This window comes from Phyllostomus hastatus, unplaced genomic scaffold (assembly GCF_019186645.2).
Source record: "Phyllostomus hastatus isolate PE091 unplaced genomic scaffold, TTU_PhHast_1.1 phas_contig_17, whole genome shotgun sequence".
Classification (NCBI taxonomy): Eukaryota; Metazoa; Chordata; class Mammalia; order Chiroptera; family Phyllostomidae; genus Phyllostomus; species Phyllostomus hastatus.
Genome location: NW_025333664.1, coordinates 18,288,591 through 18,306,728, shown reverse-complemented (window position 1 = coordinate 18,306,728; position 18,138 = coordinate 18,288,591). Strand labels below are relative to the sequence as shown.

Here is an 18,138-nt window from a genome sequence, read left to right as displayed (position 1 = left end):
CTGTCTTTCCACATGAGGGCAAGGTCCTTTTTGGTCCTGTTCTCCAGTGTCCAGAACAATATCAGGTTCCTGACAGGCACTCAAATACTTGCTGAAAGAAGAGATATGGAAATCAAATGTAGTAGTAGTCTGCTCCACAATTCCCAACACATACTGAAATTTTCCCTGGGCTTCTCATAAAGTCACAGAGTAAATGGAAGAATGTGATTTTATTTCTTCAATCTGCAAATTAACAAACTTTTAAAAAGAAACAAATTTTTAGAATAATAGGTAGAATTATACAGACATTTCTCACTCCACTAGGTCAAAAGAAAAGTACACAAGGACAGAAAGACACACTTTGTAAGATCTGTTCAGTCTACAATCAATATGAAGAGGTGGCCTTCGGAGCCACGGAAAAGATTAAAATCTAGTTGATTACACTTGTTCCTGAAGGAATCACTTGCTAGTAGCTGTACGTAACAACTCAAGTGTCCATGTATAGCACTGGGGTCCCTGAACAAAGAGCCTTCTTTCAGTTCTGGTTCTCCCCACCAAGGATACAGACATGTCCAGCAGCGATAGTGTAACAGATGTCCCTCTTGTTTCAGGGTGAGATATACACTCATATCAGAGCAGAGAAGGACTCCTGAGACCCCAGAAAGATAGTATCCTGTGTTTCTGTCTTGGAGATGAGCTGATGCTGAAGTCAACTGGGTTATATCAATTCTGGTTTGAACATGAAACACCCACTGGGTGTAACAAGGTGCTGGGCTGTGCATGGGTTGATGAGGCAGGAGCAGCCAGGCCAGCACATAGTCAGAAGCCCTCTCTTCTAGTGTTGGGTCCACTTGATGCTCTTAAGGTCAATGCCATCCTGCACCATCTCCCAGAGAGGGCTGCCAAAGAGAAGAGGTATTGGATGAGTGATGGCTTAAGAGAAGAAGTTGCCAACATTGGCTCCCAGGCCAAGAATCCTATATTAATGAGAGTTTTCCTATACTTAATCTACAACTCACTAATTTTGTATTGATATTGCTACAATGACAACTATTAATACTATCAGTAACAATAATGAAAAACATCTAAATGTATGTACTTCTTTAGTTTATAAAAACATTTTTTCAGCCTTGGCTGGTGTGGCTCAGTGGACTGAGCTGGCCTGCAAACCACAGGGTTGCCGGTTTGATTCCTGGTCAGGGCACATGCCTGGGTTGTGGTCCAGGTCCCTAGTAGCAGGTGTGCAAGAGGCAAACACACATTGATGTTTCTCTCCCTCTCTTTCTCCCTCCCCTCCCTGCTCTAAAAATCTTAAAAAAAAACACATTTTTTCATATTCTGAAAACTAGTAGCTGAGGAGATCCAGTTTCCTGCTTTGTGGAACTCCTAAAACCTAAAATCCAGGTAACTTTGGTTTCCAGCTGTGTGACTCAAGAGCATGAGGACAACAGAGAAGCCAGCACTGCAATCTCTTGCAAAGGGTCCCTGGTGCAACAGTGCAGACCTCATCTCTCGAAGACGCTTCACGTGGTGAATGCACTTTTCAGCTGTGTAGTCCACTTCCTCCTCTGTAGTGAAACGGCCAATGCCAAACCTGAAAAAGGCGCAGGAGAAGAGCGCTGCATCAGAGCTCTGGCACGGAGGTAAATTCATTCAGCAAATACTCAGTGAGGCTCTACTCCACAAAGAACATGGAGAGAACATGGCCCTTCCCCTCTAGATCAGAGATCCTCAGCATTTCTATGGTTTGTGGACCAGCTACACCAGAATCACCTGAGACGTTTCCTACTCCTTCAGACCTAGTGAATCAGAATCTCTGAGTGAGGGACTCTGAAATCTTCATCTTACACAAACTTCCCAGGTGATATTCAATGACATCTGAAAATCACTGCTCTAAAAACTTTCATGAAGAATTAAGAAAGAATAAGGAGCCCTCGATGGTGTAGCTCAGTGAACTGAGTGTGGGCCTGCAAACCAAAGGGTTGCCGGTTCGATTCCCAGTCAGAGCACATGCCTGGGTTGTGGGCCAGGCCCTCAGTAGGAGACACTCGAGAGGCAACCACACATGGTTGTTTTTCTCCCTCTCCCCCTTCCTTTCCCTCTGTCTAAACTAAATAAATAAATTCTTAAAAGAAAGAATAAGGAAAACTAGATTGAGGAACACTATAACAGGAGGTGAAATACACAAAAGAAGATGCACCTCAACAGACTGACCTGATAGAAGAGTGAGCTAAATCCTCATCAGTGCCGATTGCTCGAAGGACGTATGAGGGCTCCAGGGATGCAGAGGTGCAGGCACTGAGGAGAAAGACACAGAGCCCTGCTCAGTTCATCATCAACATCTGCTTTTAGCCCCAAACCTCAGGCTTGCTCCTACCCCTCAGGTCCCTGAATTTGTGCCATGGAGACAAAAGAGATATTCTCATTTGTTGGAGCTAAAGGGCCTGATGCTACCTGCACCTTCTGGGATATGAATCTAGCTTACCTGGCCCACAGGAAGGATAAACGCCTTGAGCAAGGATACTGCCGAAGCATGACACTGCATGGGCTGGTCTGACAGCAAGAGGCAGCAGAACACGTGCTCACTCCCCTATGACTGCATACACCATACTGTACCAGCCTAAAGGACAGCTAAACCCTTGGTGGCCTTTGAAGCATACTTCAATTCTAGAAGGCCTGTCACAGCACTGCTAATACAATATTAAAACAGGTACATGCAACTTCTGGGTCAACAAAAGGCACAAAATTCTACCCCAGGAAGCCCTCCTAGAGTGACAAATTTTAGCCTGTGCCCAGCTGGCTAAAAAAACCAGACGCTTACAAAATGACCTTTACTCTTAACCAACAGCTCCTGTGCCTGTCATCTCTACACTAGGAAGCTTAACGATTTACTATGACACTTAGAAGCCAGGCTAATCAGTCCTGCCACAGTCACTGTCTATCTGGTCCAACCTACCTGCCCGAAGATAAGGCAACATCCTTGAGTGCCATCAGCAGACTCTCCCCTTCCACATAGGCGAAGGAGAGGTTGATACAGCCTGGAAGAAAGAACCACTAAGAGAGGAGTCTCAGGCTCTTCCAGAATGGGAATAGAAAGGGCTTGTTCAGACCTGGGTAATGGTGCTCAGGGTCTCCATTCATCACCACATCTGGAAGGCTCTTCATTATCTTCTGTGTCAGCCGCTCTGCTAGCTTGGAAATTCGCTTGTGGTCATACTGAGAAACACGCAAGGGAGAGCTAAGCATAGTGACCATCGACAGCACAGAAACACACAGGATGAGGAGCCCTTCTCCTGTGCCTGAAGTGACCCTGCATCAGACCCACCTCTCATCCTGTGTTACTCATGGACAACACTGTATCCCCAGCAAAATAACTGGACACATGGTTCTAATGACCCCCCAAATAAATGAGCTGATAACTACTGAAAGGGCCTGGATTTTGGAGTCCATAATATCTCTCCAGAACAAGATGCCAGCAGCACCGGGACGAGGATGGTTTTCTTAACCCTCCTCTTCAGGTGGAGCTCTGACTCAGTCATGCCGAGGAGCCTCTAGCAGGAGACCCAGCACAGGGGAAGAAGCTGTGGGAGGGAAGTGCTCTCTCCATACCTCCATCTCTTGCTGCGCCACTTCACACGCAGCCCCCAGCCCCACCACCAAGGGTGTGGGCACCGTCCCAGACCGCATACCCCGCTCCTGCCCCCCTCCACTCTGCAGGGGCTCTACACGCACACGGGGCCGGCGGCGAATGTAGATGGCACCAACCCCTGAGAAACAAAGTTTGTTACAAAAAAGAGAGAAAGAAAAGTGCAGATGAAATAAAATATCACTTTCCAAAAGGGTCAAAATATTCTTTTAACTTTTATGTAGGCTTGAAATTTTTTATAGAGCCTTTATTAATTTTTATCCACTCCAATTTAAGCTCTTTTTTTAAGATTTTATTTATTTATTTTTAGAGAAAGGGGAAGGGAGGGAGAAAGAGAGAGAGAAACATCAATGTGTGGTTGCCTCTCATGTGGCCCACAATGGGGACCTGGCCCACAACCCATGCATGTGTCCTGACTGGGAATTGAACTGGTGACCCTTTGGTTCGCAGCCCACGCTCAATCCACTGAGCTACACCAGCCAGGGCTTGAATTTTTTTTAATAAAAAAAGTTGGGGGAAAAAGAAAAAACAGCAGTAAAAGCATACACAATACTTATCAAAATTATTTAACATCAGGAAGGTAACTACCAGAAGGAGTAAAGGCTCATTTTAAATTTAAAGTAACTCCTTGTCCTGGCAGGGTAGCTCAGTTGGCTAGCATTGTCCCATACACCAAAAAGGTTGTGAGTTTGATCCCTGGTCAGGGCACATACAAGAAACAAGCAATGAATGCATAAATAAGTAGAACAACAAATCAATGTTTTTCTCTCTCTCCCCTCCTCCCTTTCTCTCTGTAAAATTAATAAAATTTAAAAATTTTAAAGATAAAAATAAAGTAGCTCCTGCCCTGGCCAGATCCCTCCATTGGCTGGAGTGTCATCCCATACACCAAAAGGTTGTGGGTTTGATCCTCAGTCAGGGCACAACCTATATTGTGGGTTCGATCTCCAGTTGGGAGCACACACATATATACATATATACATCTTCAATTAAAGACAATAAAGGCAATACTTTAGTTAAAGGTAGAATGGCTGTTGGGCTCTTTAAAATAATAACTCACAGAAATACTCTTTGTGACCTCTGGGAACCTTTAGAAGAAGTCATCTTACATGCTTCCAGGAGCTATCACACCCTTTTCCACAAGGTGTACACTCAGATGACACCCCCTACAGACACAGAGTGTGTACTGGCATTATGAACCCCCACAGGATCTCACCCCAGAGACAGAGGAGGAGCTATTTGTTTTTTTATGGCTACCTCCATACAATAGCAGGCAATAGCATCTTTACAAACTAGGGGTGAAGAGGCAGAATTCTAATTAGAAAACATCCCTAGTCCAAGAACACATGGAATAAACAAATATTCTTGAGAGATGTAACAGGAGCACACAGACCACTAAGTCCAGGAACAAACACCAAGATGCACAACCCACACAATCTTCGTCTAGGCTAAAGCAAGACACAGGAGAATGAAGGACTCAAGGAATATTGCTCTGCAGAGAGGGGAGACAGGACTTAACAGGGACTTAACCCCTGTTCTTCAACCAAATGGATGCCTACATGCTTTCTAAGGATTTTCTAAAGAGAACAGGGAAGAACGGTTTGCTACACTGCAATTATGAAGATCCACAAATAAGCGAGTGTTCCTGGATATTGCTAAATGACACTTGCAGAGTGCTCTCCCTCTTGGCAGCACCCCTCCATGCCTTTCCCACCCCCTCCTCTTCCCCCAAAGCCCATTACCTTCACCTTTCCCTCTTCTAAGCCTTGTCCAAAGGCCCTTTCTTTTGCCTCTGTAACTTGTTTCTCGAGCCTACATAGCCTGGCTGGCTCACTTCTACTACTTCTGTAACTTTCTAAGTAAACTTTCTCTTATAATTTGAAACAAACAAACAAACAAACAAACAAACAAACAAACAAACAAATAAATATATGTGACACTTGCATTCTGCAAGGCACTCTGAATTTACAACTTCGAGAGCAATGGAAGTCCCGAAGGAGTCCAAGGAACACCTGTGAAGGGGCTTACTGGGAAGTGCGGAGCAGAGAGACTGGAGGAGGGGCTGATACCTTTGGGACCATAGATTTTGTGGCCACTGATGCTCATGAGATCAATTTTCATGTCGTTGACATCAAGAGGGATTTTTCCAACAGCCTGGGCTGCATCAGTATGGAAATAGACCTTTCTGGAACTGCAAATCCGCCCTGAGGAAATGACAGAGGGGAAGAACCATAGTGCAAAGTTGGGAGTTCACCTGGCAGTGGTCCCACAATGTACCCTGAGTTCTAGGGTAAAACTGCATCAGACATTAGGCTCTAGCCATAGAAATCATCTTCTCTCTCTCTCTTCAACACTGCTCTTTTAATATATCAGATTAACTTTCATATTCTTTTTGATTTAAAAAGAGGCAGAGATTAGCAGATAGATTTGCTAACATGACTAAGAGGTTACAGGACGAGCCTCTGGCTCTAAGTGAGCATAATAAAGAGATAAAAGTGAAAAAGGTCAAAGAGGAAGAGAAAAAAATAATAAAGGGCTATTTTGTTTGTTTTTTGTTTACTGTACCAACTGCAGAAAAATGAAAAGAACATAAAACGTACTAGACCTGGATTCAAATACTGGCTATGCCATTTACAATGTCTCTTTCCCCAGATTTTCTCACTGCACTCCATGAAGCATTACAGATGCCAGCCCACTCCCACTCCTCAGGTGAATCCCAGTGGTGGGCCAGCATCATGTGAGTATCCGGGATACTCACCTATTTCTACAATGGGCTGCTTCACTCCAATCTCATTGTTCACAGCCATGACTGAGACCAGGCTGGTGTCAGGCTGGATGGCAGCTTCTAGGTCCTAAGAATATCAGGAGTAAGGAGACTGTATACAGTATCGCCACCAAGTAGTCCTCCCCAACTTAGAATGCAGGCAAGCTTAGTCTTGGAAAGGAGCCTTTTGCTACACACCTGTCAGAAAGGTTTACATAAGAATAGTGACAATACAAAAATGCTGGCAAGGATGCAAAGAAACTTGATCACTCATACACTATTTGTGGGAACATAAAATGGTACAGCCACACAGAAAACACTTTGGCAGTTTTAGTTCTTTATAAAATTTATGAACCAAAAGGGGTGCTGTGATAAATCAATGACCAAAAGTAAGTAACTTCACATGGTGACCTGGTCGAAAATTCCTAATTGGACCCTGGCCGGTAGCTCAGATGACTAGAGTATCATCCTGATATGCTAAGGTGACGAATTCAATCTCCAGTCAGGGCACATACAGGAGACAACCAATGAATACACAGATAAGTGGAACAACAAACTGATGTTTCTCTCTCTTCCCAGTTCTCTCTCTAAAAAATCAATTTAAAAATTGTTTTAAGTCAGGGATCTGGAGAAACAAAATGGATTACTGGGTACTTATTTGTAAAAAAAAAAATCCTAACTGCACTGGTGTGGTGGGTACTCATGCCCCAGGCCTAAAACTTCTTTAGCAAAGGGTTTATCTTTGCCTTAAGCAAACCCTGTCCATTGTTCTTGGCCATCTAGGTTAATACATCTTTGAAAAGCCAGAGTAATACTCTTTCCCATACCCCTTAGAGGTGTAACCACCCTCAAAGGAGCACACAATCTTGTTAATTATCCTGTAAACCAATCCTAGAGATTTCCTCATCTTGTAGTCTTCTACCTTCATGTAATTGTCCTTATGTTTCCACCTTAATTCCAAATATACAGGACAGGGTCTTGTCTATAAACTACATCTTAGGATTTATCTAGGGATGCTAGTATCCAAAACCTGGTGGACTAGATGCTTGGACTCATTAACCAAAATGGACACATAAGGACATGGGGCAAAAAGGGAAACATTCATCTAAGAAACTACCCTTCCTCTTTAGAGTGATGAGAGACATCAGTGTAAGGGAGGAAAAGGCCAGAGCTTTGCCATGGTGTGAGCCCCTGGCACCTGGCACACATATCCAGTGGCTCCCACACCAACCAGGAAGCACCAATAAAGCTGAAAAATACATCCTGCCCTGGCTGGCGTAGCTCAGTGGATTGAGCGTGGGCTGCGAACCAAAGCATCGCAGGTTCGATTCCCAGTCAGGGAACATGTCTGGGTTGCAGGCCACAGCCCCCAGCAACCACACATTGATGTTTCTCTCTCTCTCTCTCTCTCTCTCTCTCTCTCTTTCTCCCTCCCTTCCCTCTCTAAAAATAAATAAAATCTTAAAAAAAAAAAGAAAAATACATCCTTGGGGAAAAGGAAGATGGTAAAATAGATGAAAGGGGAATATTGAAAGGACAGTCTGCATTATTTGCTATTGTGACGCCATTTGCTGAGCAGCCCATGCCCTTGTTAAACCTGACTGCCATTTTACTCTCCTGAGCTTATGTCCTCAGGACTGGAAATTACTGGAAAGCAAGAACAGAACATGACTAATGGCCCATCACCCCACCCCCGGAGCCGTAGGCAAAAGATAACACTGGAGCAAACTGCAGCTTATTCAAAACCAGTGTAACCTTCCTTGTGTTTCAATGCCACCAAGAGCCCAGAGGCCACACAACAGCAACCCTGCTGTGTGTAATCCAATAAAAGCTCAAAGCCCCCACTCCTCAGTGCTGTTGTCTCTCTCCACACCATGACCCTCTCCTCTCTTGGAGAGTGAGTAAAAACTTTACTCTCTGCCAGGGGCGTCCAACCTGCAGTCCTAGGGCCACACCCAGCCCAGGAGGGCTATGAATGCAGCCAACATAAAATCGTAAATTTACTTAAAACCTTTTTTTGCTCATCAGTTTTTGTATTTAATGTGTGGCCCAAGACAGCTCTTCTTCCAGTGTGGCCCAGAGACACCAAAAGGTTGGATTCCCCTGCCTACGCTCCCTTCTCTTTGTGAAGTTGCTCACAGCCCACGTCACTGACCACCCTACCAAATATACTCTCAGGTTCTCTGCCAGGCCTACATCTCCAAGCCCCACCGGCATCATTAGCTCTAGTCCTTCCCTCGAGCCTGAGCTGAGGCAGAAGAGGGAGGTTTATAGGCTGAAGCCATGCTCCTCCAAATTTTCCCTCCAGCCAGGAGCCACTCCTACCTTCAGGTCAATGATCCCACTCTTCTTCACTGGGAGGTAGGTGACCTGAAAGCCCTCAGCTTCCAGTGAGCGGCAAGAGTCCAGGACGCATTTGTGTTCTGTCTGTGTGGTGATCAAGTGCTTTTTCCGTGACCTATAAAACCTGGCCACCCCCTATAAATTGGTGGTGGTGGAAGGAAGGAGAATATACTCAGAGAGACAGCAATGATTTTAATCCCATTTGTAAAGGGAGAGTGGGCAAGGGTGGTGAAAGGATACAGCCAGCCCTGTTTGCTATTGCGGCACCACTTGTCTCACAGACCTATGACCTTGTTAAACATGACTGCCATTTTATTCTTCTGAGTTTATGTCCCCAGGGCTAGAAATTAGTGGAAAGCAAAAACAGAACTAACCACTCCCTATAGCCATAGAAGGAAGAAAACATTGGAATAAACTGCAGCTTCCTGTTATAACGCCCCAACTGCCCAGGGACCACAGGACAGCAACCCCCCCACCCAGCCTTTTTAAATCCAATTATAATCCAATAAAAGCCCAAGGCCCTAACCCCTTGGGGCAGGAGTATCTCTTCACACCATGCCCCTCTTCTTTCTTGCATAGTGAATAAGAACTTTACTCTCTATACTTTCTTCTCTTTGTGAATTCTTTCACAGCCTGCATCACCGACCATCCTAACAGGTGGTATGCTCCAACATCAATTCTCTGACACTGACTGGGTGCCCTACAAATCAATTTAATCCTGATGCTAACACCCAGAGTTCATGAAAATCCCAAAGGTTAAGGGGCTCAGTCCCAGAAGACTGCTCCCACTTCAAATGCAAGCCACTAGTCCTGCGTGTCACAAGGCATACTTCTGCCCAGCTGGCTCCAAATTCAGGGCTTCCCACAGCCCTCTGAAGTTCAATAATTCACTAGAATGACTCACAGAACTCACTAAAAGTGCTATGCTTATAATTAGGGTTTTATTATAAAAGAATACAACTCAGGAAAGCCAAATGGAAAGATGCACAGGGTGAGGTCTGGAGTGGGGGGGGGGGCGGGCACAGGCTTCTGTGCTTTCTCCTTGTGGAATCTAGGCATGCTGCCTTCTCAGCACACCCATGAGTTCACCAACCTGGAAGCTTCTCCAAGCCTCGAAGTCCACAGTTTTTATGGGGGTTTCATCATGTGGGCATGATGATTAAATCTTTGGCCACAGGACTGAACTCAATCTCCAGCCCCACAATTCTCCTCAGAGGCTGGATGTTCCAATCCTCTAATCACATTCTTGATCGTTCTGGAGTGACCAGCCTATCCCTTGAAACTAGGGAGGGCCCAATGCCCTGGCTGGGAGCTCAGTTGTTTAGAGAATTATCCCAGATACCCCAAGGTTGTGGGTTCAATCCCTTCTCAGGTATATACAAGAATCAACCAATAAGTCCTGGCGGGTGTGGCTCAGTGGATTGAATACTAGACTGGGAAGCAAGGGGGTTGCTGGTTCTATTCTCAGTCAGGGCATATGCTTGGGTTGCAGGTCCATCCCCAGTGGGGGGCACATGGGAGGCAACCACACATTGATGTTTCTCTCCCTCTCTTTCTCCCTCCCTTCTCCTCTCTATAGAGATAAATAAAATCTAAAAAATAATTAAATAAAAGAATCAACCAATGAATGCATACATGAATGGAACAGCAAATTGATGTCTCTCCCTTTATATTCCCCCTAATCTCTCTCTTTCTAAAATCAATTTTAAAAAGTAAAAAATAAAAAGAAAGAAACTAAGGGCCCATCATGAATCACCTTATTACCATAAACCCAGATATGGCTCAAAGAGGCTTGTTTTGAATCAGAAATGACAATCTTATCATTCAGGAAACTCCAAAAGTTTTTGAAGCTCTGTACCAGGAACAGAGAAAAATACCAAATATATTCATAGGTGGAAAATAGGGAACACACCTATCCTTTCTCCCCAAGCAAAAGCCTCTCTTTTTTATTTCTATTTAAATAGCAAAACATGCAAATATGGTGATACTGATACCCAAAGCTGGCAGTATAGAAGTGAAACTCATACACTTACTGCTTATGGCAGTATTTATGCTATAACTCTTCAGAGAGTTATGCAGAAAGATGTCTTAAAAGATGTATTCACATTCTTTTTTTTTTTACTTTCTTTTTTTTTAAAGATTTTATTTATTTATTTTTAGAGAGATAAGGGAGGGAGATAGAGAGAGAGAGAGAAACATCCATGTGTGGTTGCTGGGGGTTATGGCCTGCAACCCAGGAATGTACCCTGGCTGGGAATCGGACCTGGGACACTTCAGTTCGCAGCCTGCGCTCAATCCACTGAGCTACGCCAGCCAGGGCTTGTATTCACATTCTTTAACTGTGATTCCTCTTTTGGGAGTTTACCTTAAGGAAATATTGCAAAAGATAGATGAAGCCATAGAGACAAAATATGCTTGAGGATTTTACAATCCTCGAGAAACATGGAAAGGTTAAACACACCCAACAAGAGAAGTAATAATAAAATAAATACTAAGTTAGAAAAACACAACTCCATAAACAAGAATATAGTTATATTAAAAATAAAGGAGTTGGGAATGGAAGAACATAGGACATGTTATTAATAGCTACAGAAGAATAAATATGACATGCTACAATTTGTGAAAATATTAAAAGCAAATTTATATATATGTAGTTTTTTTCTGAAACAACACTAAACAGAACTAGTTTAGAATTAACATAATTAACTTCACAGACCAGCACTTGTGGTAAGAATAGGGGAGAAGGACTTACACTTTATGTGAAACTTTTTTATGGAATTAAAAAATCTTATCACAAATGCATGAATTATTTTCTAAAAAATTAAAAAGAAAGAAAATATGAAACCCCATTCTTCCAGACCTTATAATAGAATACTACTTTAAAAGCAGAATATAAAACCAATTAGGCTAAATTTATTTATTTATTATTATTTTTAAAGATTTTATTTCTTTTTAGACAGAAGGGAAGGGTGGGAGGAAGAGAGGGAGAGAAACATCAATGTGTGGTTGCCTCTTGTGCAACTGGGGCCCTGGCCCGCAACCCAGGCATGTGTCCTGACTGGGAATTGAACTAGTGACCCTTTGGTTCTCAGGCTGTCACTCAATCCACTGGGCCACACCAGCCAGGACCCGATTACGCTAAATTTACAACATAAAAACTATATGTTTTTAAAGACAAGGAATATAAAAAGGAAAACACTGAAAAGTTCCCCTTCTCCTATCCCACTTACTCATAGTGTAGAATGCTCTAATAGCAGGTATGTATTTACTCTACCCGTCCAGGAGACTAAGGGGAATTCTGTCACAACTATTCTTAGCAATACTTAATCTACGTTTGGGATCTGTGGAACCCTTCAAAAGAAACATTTTCAAAGTTTGGAAACCATCCTCATTTCTTGGAAGGACCTGGCTCTGTGGTCTCTACAGTCCAAAGAAAGGATGATTTCCTGCTAACAGGATCAGGCAGAATGCTGATGATGCTGGAGCCTGTCCCAGGCCTCCTATGCTGAGGTCCAAAAGAAAGAAGAAATACTGGAAGCAAAGTTGAGAGACAACACTAAGAAGGGGTGAAGCTGGAGTTGAACTAACAACAGCCCACAATTTATCAGAACCAGGGCACTTATACAAGTGATCCTAGTAACCAGGTTCAATCAAAGCCGGTTATGTTCTAAGAAATATATGACTACTGAGAGTGGAATTTTACTTTTGTAAGTACCAGATATCTGTATGTCCCAGGGACAGAGTGATTTCTCCCAGAATGGGTGACCAAATGAATGCCACAGAAACCAATACCTGAAAATGGGGGCATCTAAAGAAACGGGAGGAGCCCTGGCTGGTGTGGCTTGGTGGATTGTGCGCTGGCCTGAGAACTGAGGAGTTGCCAGTTTCATTCCCAGTCAGGGCACGTGCCTGGGTTATGGGCCAGGTTCCCCAGTTGGGGGGGGGGGTGCGAGAGGCAAGTGATTGATGTATCTTTCTCCCGCATCAATGATTATCTCCTCTTTCTGCCTCCCTTCTCCCTCTAAAAATAAAGCAATAAACTCTTTTTTAAAAATAAAGAAATGGGAGAAACTTGCTGCAAACAGATCTGATCAGAAAGAAAAGGGAAGGTGGAAAGGAGGGCAGCTCTGAAATCATATATATAGTGGTGAAGCTGAGAAACATGCTCAATTACAAATGTATTCTGGACTTCACTGTGACTAAATCACTTCATCTCTGAGGTAGCTGCTGTCCCCAAAAATCAAGTGGTTAATGGTCCAAAAACCACTTCCTTTCCTATCCAACTACCTTACTAAATTCAGTTCAATGGGAAAAAAGGGTTAAAGGAAACAAAAAAAATCAGAGTTTGTGTGTGTCCTTTCTTTACAATAGGGTGGGAGTAGATAGCTAGCCCAGATGATAGAAGGACACCATCTCCCAAGTGAAGAAACCAAATATGCCCTTTGGTTCCCTTTTCTTACCTTAATTGCTATATTATTGGATTCAGTAGCACCACTAGTGAAAATGATCTCACGAGGATCTGCCCCAATGAGAGATGCTACTTGCTGCAAACCAAGAAACAGAGAGAAGTAACATCAGTTCCCCAGGAAAGTAGTTAGTTCTAGGATATGGCTAGGACAGAGCTCTGGATCAAGAAAAGCTCCACTGCATTCTACCAACTGCCCAAGAAGTTCTGCGCCCAGTAGGGTCAGGCAAGGATAAATTCAGTTACATCCCAGATCCCAGGTTCTTTTTCAGCCCAATACAAAATAATAATAATAAAAGTGGTGTTTTTAAGAAATCATTATTGATATATATATATTTTTTTGGGGGGGTAGGGTTAATAGACACATCATGGTCAGCATTGTCTCATTTAATTCACCCAATAACCCTAGGAAGTAGGAACTCTTACAATCTTATCTGCAATGTAAGGAAACTTAGGCTTGGAGAAATTAGATAAGAAAATGTGGGAACTAATCAAATGCCTTCAGAGGGACTCCAAGGCATCCTCTCTGGATCTCTTTCTGAAAGAGCCCCAAACCATTTCTACCTCCACCCACACTTACCAAGAAGGAAATGCCTCCCACAGGCCCCTGAATCTTGCCATCAGTACCCCCTAGACTCATCTGTACTAACCTGGCGAGCACGCTCCACGGCTGCCTCACTCTCCCAGCCATAAGCATGTGTCCGGGAGTGTGGGTTCCCATAGTAGTTGACAAGGTAAGGGAGCATGGCATCAAGCACCCGAGGGTCCTGTGCACAACAGAATAGATCAGTCTTTTTGAGCCCATTGTTAACTCAGGTCCCACTCCATTTCCTTGAGATCTCTCCCAGCACACTCCCAAACCTTCAGACACTGTTTAGATCAGGCTGCAAACATTCTTATAGCCCGTCAGATACTAAACAAACATCAACCTAATATGCTCCCACTCCCAATCCATCTTAAATCAGGCTATTCTACCTTCTCCCAGGGTAATCTACAAACATTGTTTTGTCCTGACAGCCATTTCTGCAGGTGTTTCCATTCCTACCAGAAATTGTGATCTACAAGCAGCCAGGACATGACAGAGTCCCTATGTTGGTGAAACCTTGCGTTAATACTCAAGTGTTTATCATGTGCCCAGCTGCTAAAGGCTGATTCATGTCTTTTCATCCATTTACTACTTGCCCAAATTCAGTTACTAAGTTGCAGTCCTGCTAATTCCAAAGCCCATGCTTTTAACTAGTATTATAGTGCCTGCACTGAAGTAATTTGAACAAGATCAATAGCTTGGAAGTAGCTGAGCCATTTCTAGTGGACTATAACTTAAGCCTCCCAATTCCTGGCTCACTGCTTTTCCCAGCACACACTCATCAATGGCTCTTAGTTCTACAAGGATCCAGCCATTTAGGTACATTGTCACGTCTACAATAGAATTCCTAAAAAAAGCATTGGGAAGAGCGGTCCCTCCATCCTTACCAGAGGAGCTGTAGCTTGCACATCCATATACAGAGGTCGCAGCACTGACTCCACCTCCGGAGCAGAGGCTGTATCTGAAGGAACAGCAGACTGGGGAGCATGGTCTAAAACTGACAAAAATATGGAACGGAGGGGCCAAGTGAGAAGGGATGCAACTACGGACACAGAGTATTCAAGACAGCAGAAGGCAAAAGCCGGATGGAGATAAGTTTAAGGAATGTTGGGGTTGAATCTTAATAAAAAAGAAAACAGAGGATTGGAGTAAACTGTGAAAAAAGGTAAGGGACAGAGACAGGGTTCTTAGAAGGGGATGCTGGCACAATATTCAAATTACATTGTTGGGAGTGGAGATGGGTCTGAAAGGACAAGGCCATTTAGAAGGAATGTGGAGACATAGTAGGTAAAATCTCTTTTAACGGTCACTGGCTAAACGACTAGCATCTCTACAAGTTGGCCAGAAGTCTGAAGGCCAAGCCTAGGGCTCTGAGGGTCTGCGGGACAGGATCTGAGGGGATCGCGGCGAAGTCACTAAGAAGGCAAGACCAAGAAAGTCAGAGGGGTGCAGCCAAGGGGAAAGATCAGAGCGTCTGGGTAGCGGGCAAAAGAGGGAGGAGGCTACGCAATATTTCGGATGCGTCAAAGCGCAGAGGAACTAGGTCCGCTCCTTCTGGGAGGGTGGCAGCAACAGGGACATGGGGTCGTACCGCGCAGGCGCAGACCCCGAGTGGGCGCCTCGGGCCCCGGGCCCGGAACTGGGGGTACAGCCGTAGCCACCCGCCTCCAAGCTGTTCGCAGCAGCATCGTCCCGAAGGCACAGCCCCTAGCCCCAAGCGGTTTGCAGTCCTTTGCTGCGGACTCCCGGAAGTACTGTTCAGCGCCCCGGAAGCATTCCTCGGGCCACGAGTGCGCCCCGCCTGTCGTTCCGTGTGAGACGTAGACTTGAGCTACCGAGGCTGCAAGCGAGGTGAGGTGCGGGATCGGGGATCCGAAGGCTAAAAGGGTGATAGAGTTGGGTACCTCTCTGATTTTCCTTCCCGAACTTCCTCGAACCCTTATGCACGCTCCCCACGCCCTTTCCTCCGGCCCCCGCCCGGCTCTCAGGATGGCGGCCAGGCCTGCATTTTTCTTATCTTCGAATCCCGCAGATGCCGGTGGCCGTGGGTCCCTATGGACAGTCCCAGCCAAGTTGCTTCGACCGCGTGAAGATGGGCTTTGTGATGGGTTGCGCCGTGGGCATGGCGGCCGGAGCGCTCTTCGGTACCTTTTCCTGTCTCAGGTGAGGGGCGCGGGTGGTGACCTCTGGGGGGGACTACCGGACCTTCCTGCCCCATTCCTGCAGCCTGAATAGAGCCTTAACTCGTTCCAATCTCCTCACTGTCCTCTGAGCGAGACTGATTTCCTAGCCACTTCAAGTGGTCTGGAAGGACCGGTTGGAATCCTCGGTGCCTGAGAGTAAGAGCTCTGACTCAACCTCCTTTGTGGCGCCTACTCGTTCTGTAAACTTAGGCAAGCTGAGCCTGCGTTTCCTCACGTACGAAATGAGGGCCGTAACTCCTACCTCACAGAGCTGGAAGGACCAAGTCGGAGCACATGTAGCACAGAATCTGGCACATATTAAGTGCTCAGTAAATGGTTTTTACTGCTGTTATTTCCAATTGCAAGTCGCGAAAGATACTTGTTGAGCAGTTTTACTGTACTGTGAACAGGATGGTAGAAATGAAGCAGATAAATCCTACGCCCTAAATGTCACTTGTACATGTAGTAGACTACTATTCCCAATTTTCCAGATTGTAAATTACCATTTACTGAAAATTAGTGTCACTCACTGTGCCACGTGCTGCAATGCTATCGCAACAATTGTGGTGTTTCACATTTTATACCTGACACAGCTTATAAAATGAATCCACAAGAACTTGAAAACATTAGGGAACACTAAGGATCATACATACATAGAGGTAAAACCACAAGAAAATGGTTTCTGTGTACTTGACACTGCATTTGCTGACTCCCAGAAACTAAAGGCAGTCTCAGATCCCAGGTGGGAGGGGATGTCCTGTCAGACTTCTGGAAAGCTCTGTCCATCACTAAAAACACACTCTGGAAAAGGGCAGTTAACTCTGTACAGTATTCCATTGGCGCCATCTTGGTTTCCTCCTCTCTCAGGATTGGAATGCGGGGTCGGGAGCTGATGGGCGGCATCGGGAAAACCATGATGCAGAGTGGCGGCACCTTTGGCACATTCATGGCTATCGGGATGGGCATCCGATGCTAATCAAGGCAATGGTTGCCCACTTCCACCCCGTCCCATCAGTCCCATGTACTATAATAAAAAGACTTTGAGTAGTCTTGGTGTGTTGGAAGCATTTTCTTTTCATTGTCAGCCTATTACATAGCTTGGTTTGAGATTTTGTGAGGCAGATTGTCCTTTTCACTAGACCCGTCTGTATCTGATAAATCCAGTTAGAAAAATTTTCCATGCCTGGAATCTTCCAGATTCTAGTAAACCCCTATTTTCCATCCTTTTAACGTTGATAAATGAGCCTACTTGAAGCTACAAGTATATTCTACTTCTTCAAGGTCACAATGCAGAAGTGGGTTGTTTTTTAATGACATGTTTGTCCAAAAATTTGGCCCAACAGCTGCTGGCTTGCTCAGAAATAATTATCCACCATGAAACAAAACCAAGCCATCAGACACTTTTGTAGCTCAACTAAATCAATCCCAGACTTAAGGATTTTCTTAAAAATGAGAAAGGGAATTCCCAGTCAGGGTACATGCCTGGGTTGCAGGCCATGACCCCCAGCAACCGCACATTGATGTTTCTATCTCCCTCCCTCCCTTCTCTGAAAATAAAATCTTAAAAAAAAGAGGAAGGGAAACATCAGTTGCCTTTTGCATGTGCCCCAACCTGAAATCAAAAACTTCTACCTTATGCTTTGCATGAGGTGCTTGAGTCCACACCCATCAAGGTGATCCCAGATGATTCTGTATAAACTGATTCCCATCCCCCCACAAAGTTCTAATTGACTTGATAGGTAGGGTCTTAGTAATGAGTCAAATGCCCCTTGTCTCCTCACACCAGACCTTCACAGATTTTGTTACAAACTGCATTGCCCAGTTACCAAATTCTAAGGAAATTCATAAGAAACTTTAATGAAATGTTTGGGGGACACAGGACACTTCAGATGCAGCCAAAATCAGGGACACTTCCAGAATAGCAATAGCAGCTACAGATTTTTCAAAGTGGATACTATCTTATCCATTACCAGAAGGATTTAACTCAACTACTTTAGTTTCTCTCCCTTTCTCCTCTAAAAATAAAGAATACACAGAACTCAAATTTTATTGTGGTAGTAACCTACATTGTCACCTTATATAATACATACCAGTGGCATTCTAGCCAGGAAACAGCTGCAGTTGATTGGATCATTTCCCCAGTACACCAAAAGGTTGCCAGTTCTATCCCTG

General features: G+C 44.5%; 2 protein-coding genes across 3 annotated transcripts; one reads left to right on the top strand and one right to left on the bottom strand.

Annotated features, from left to right (window-relative positions):
• Positions 1-194: 194 nt before the first annotated feature.
• Positions 195-15,510, bottom strand: NFS1 (NFS1 cysteine desulfurase). Its single transcript, XM_045833373.1, has 13 exons — positions 15,375-15,510; positions 14,671-14,780; positions 13,848-13,964; positions 13,193-13,276; positions 8,715-8,867; positions 6,384-6,477; positions 5,695-5,829; positions 3,589-3,746; positions 3,090-3,195; positions 2,936-3,017; positions 2,194-2,277; positions 1,484-1,573; positions 195-878 (listed from the first exon to the last, which is right to left on the bottom strand). Exons 1-13 carry the CDS (start codon positions 15,469-15,471, stop codon positions 815-817), a joined length of 1,374 nt encoding a protein of 457 aa, XP_045689329.1. The 5' UTR covers positions 15,472-15,510; the 3' UTR covers positions 195-814.
• Positions 15,494-17,016, top strand: ROMO1 (reactive oxygen species modulator 1). 2 transcript variants are annotated; one of them, XM_045833374.1, is made up of 3 exons: positions 15,494-15,634; positions 15,816-15,946; positions 16,834-17,016. In XM_045833374.1, the coding sequence occupies exons 2-3, from the start codon at positions 15,816-15,818 to the stop codon at positions 16,940-16,942; spliced, it is 240 nt and encodes a 79-aa protein (XP_045689330.1). In that variant the 5' UTR covers positions 15,494-15,634; the 3' UTR covers positions 16,943-17,016. The 2 variants fall into 2 exon arrangements, with proteins under 2 accessions (XP_045689330.1, XP_045689331.1); XM_045833375.1 differs by having other exon boundaries at positions 15,601-15,678.
• The last annotated feature ends 1,122 nt before the right edge of the window (positions 17,017-18,138 follow it).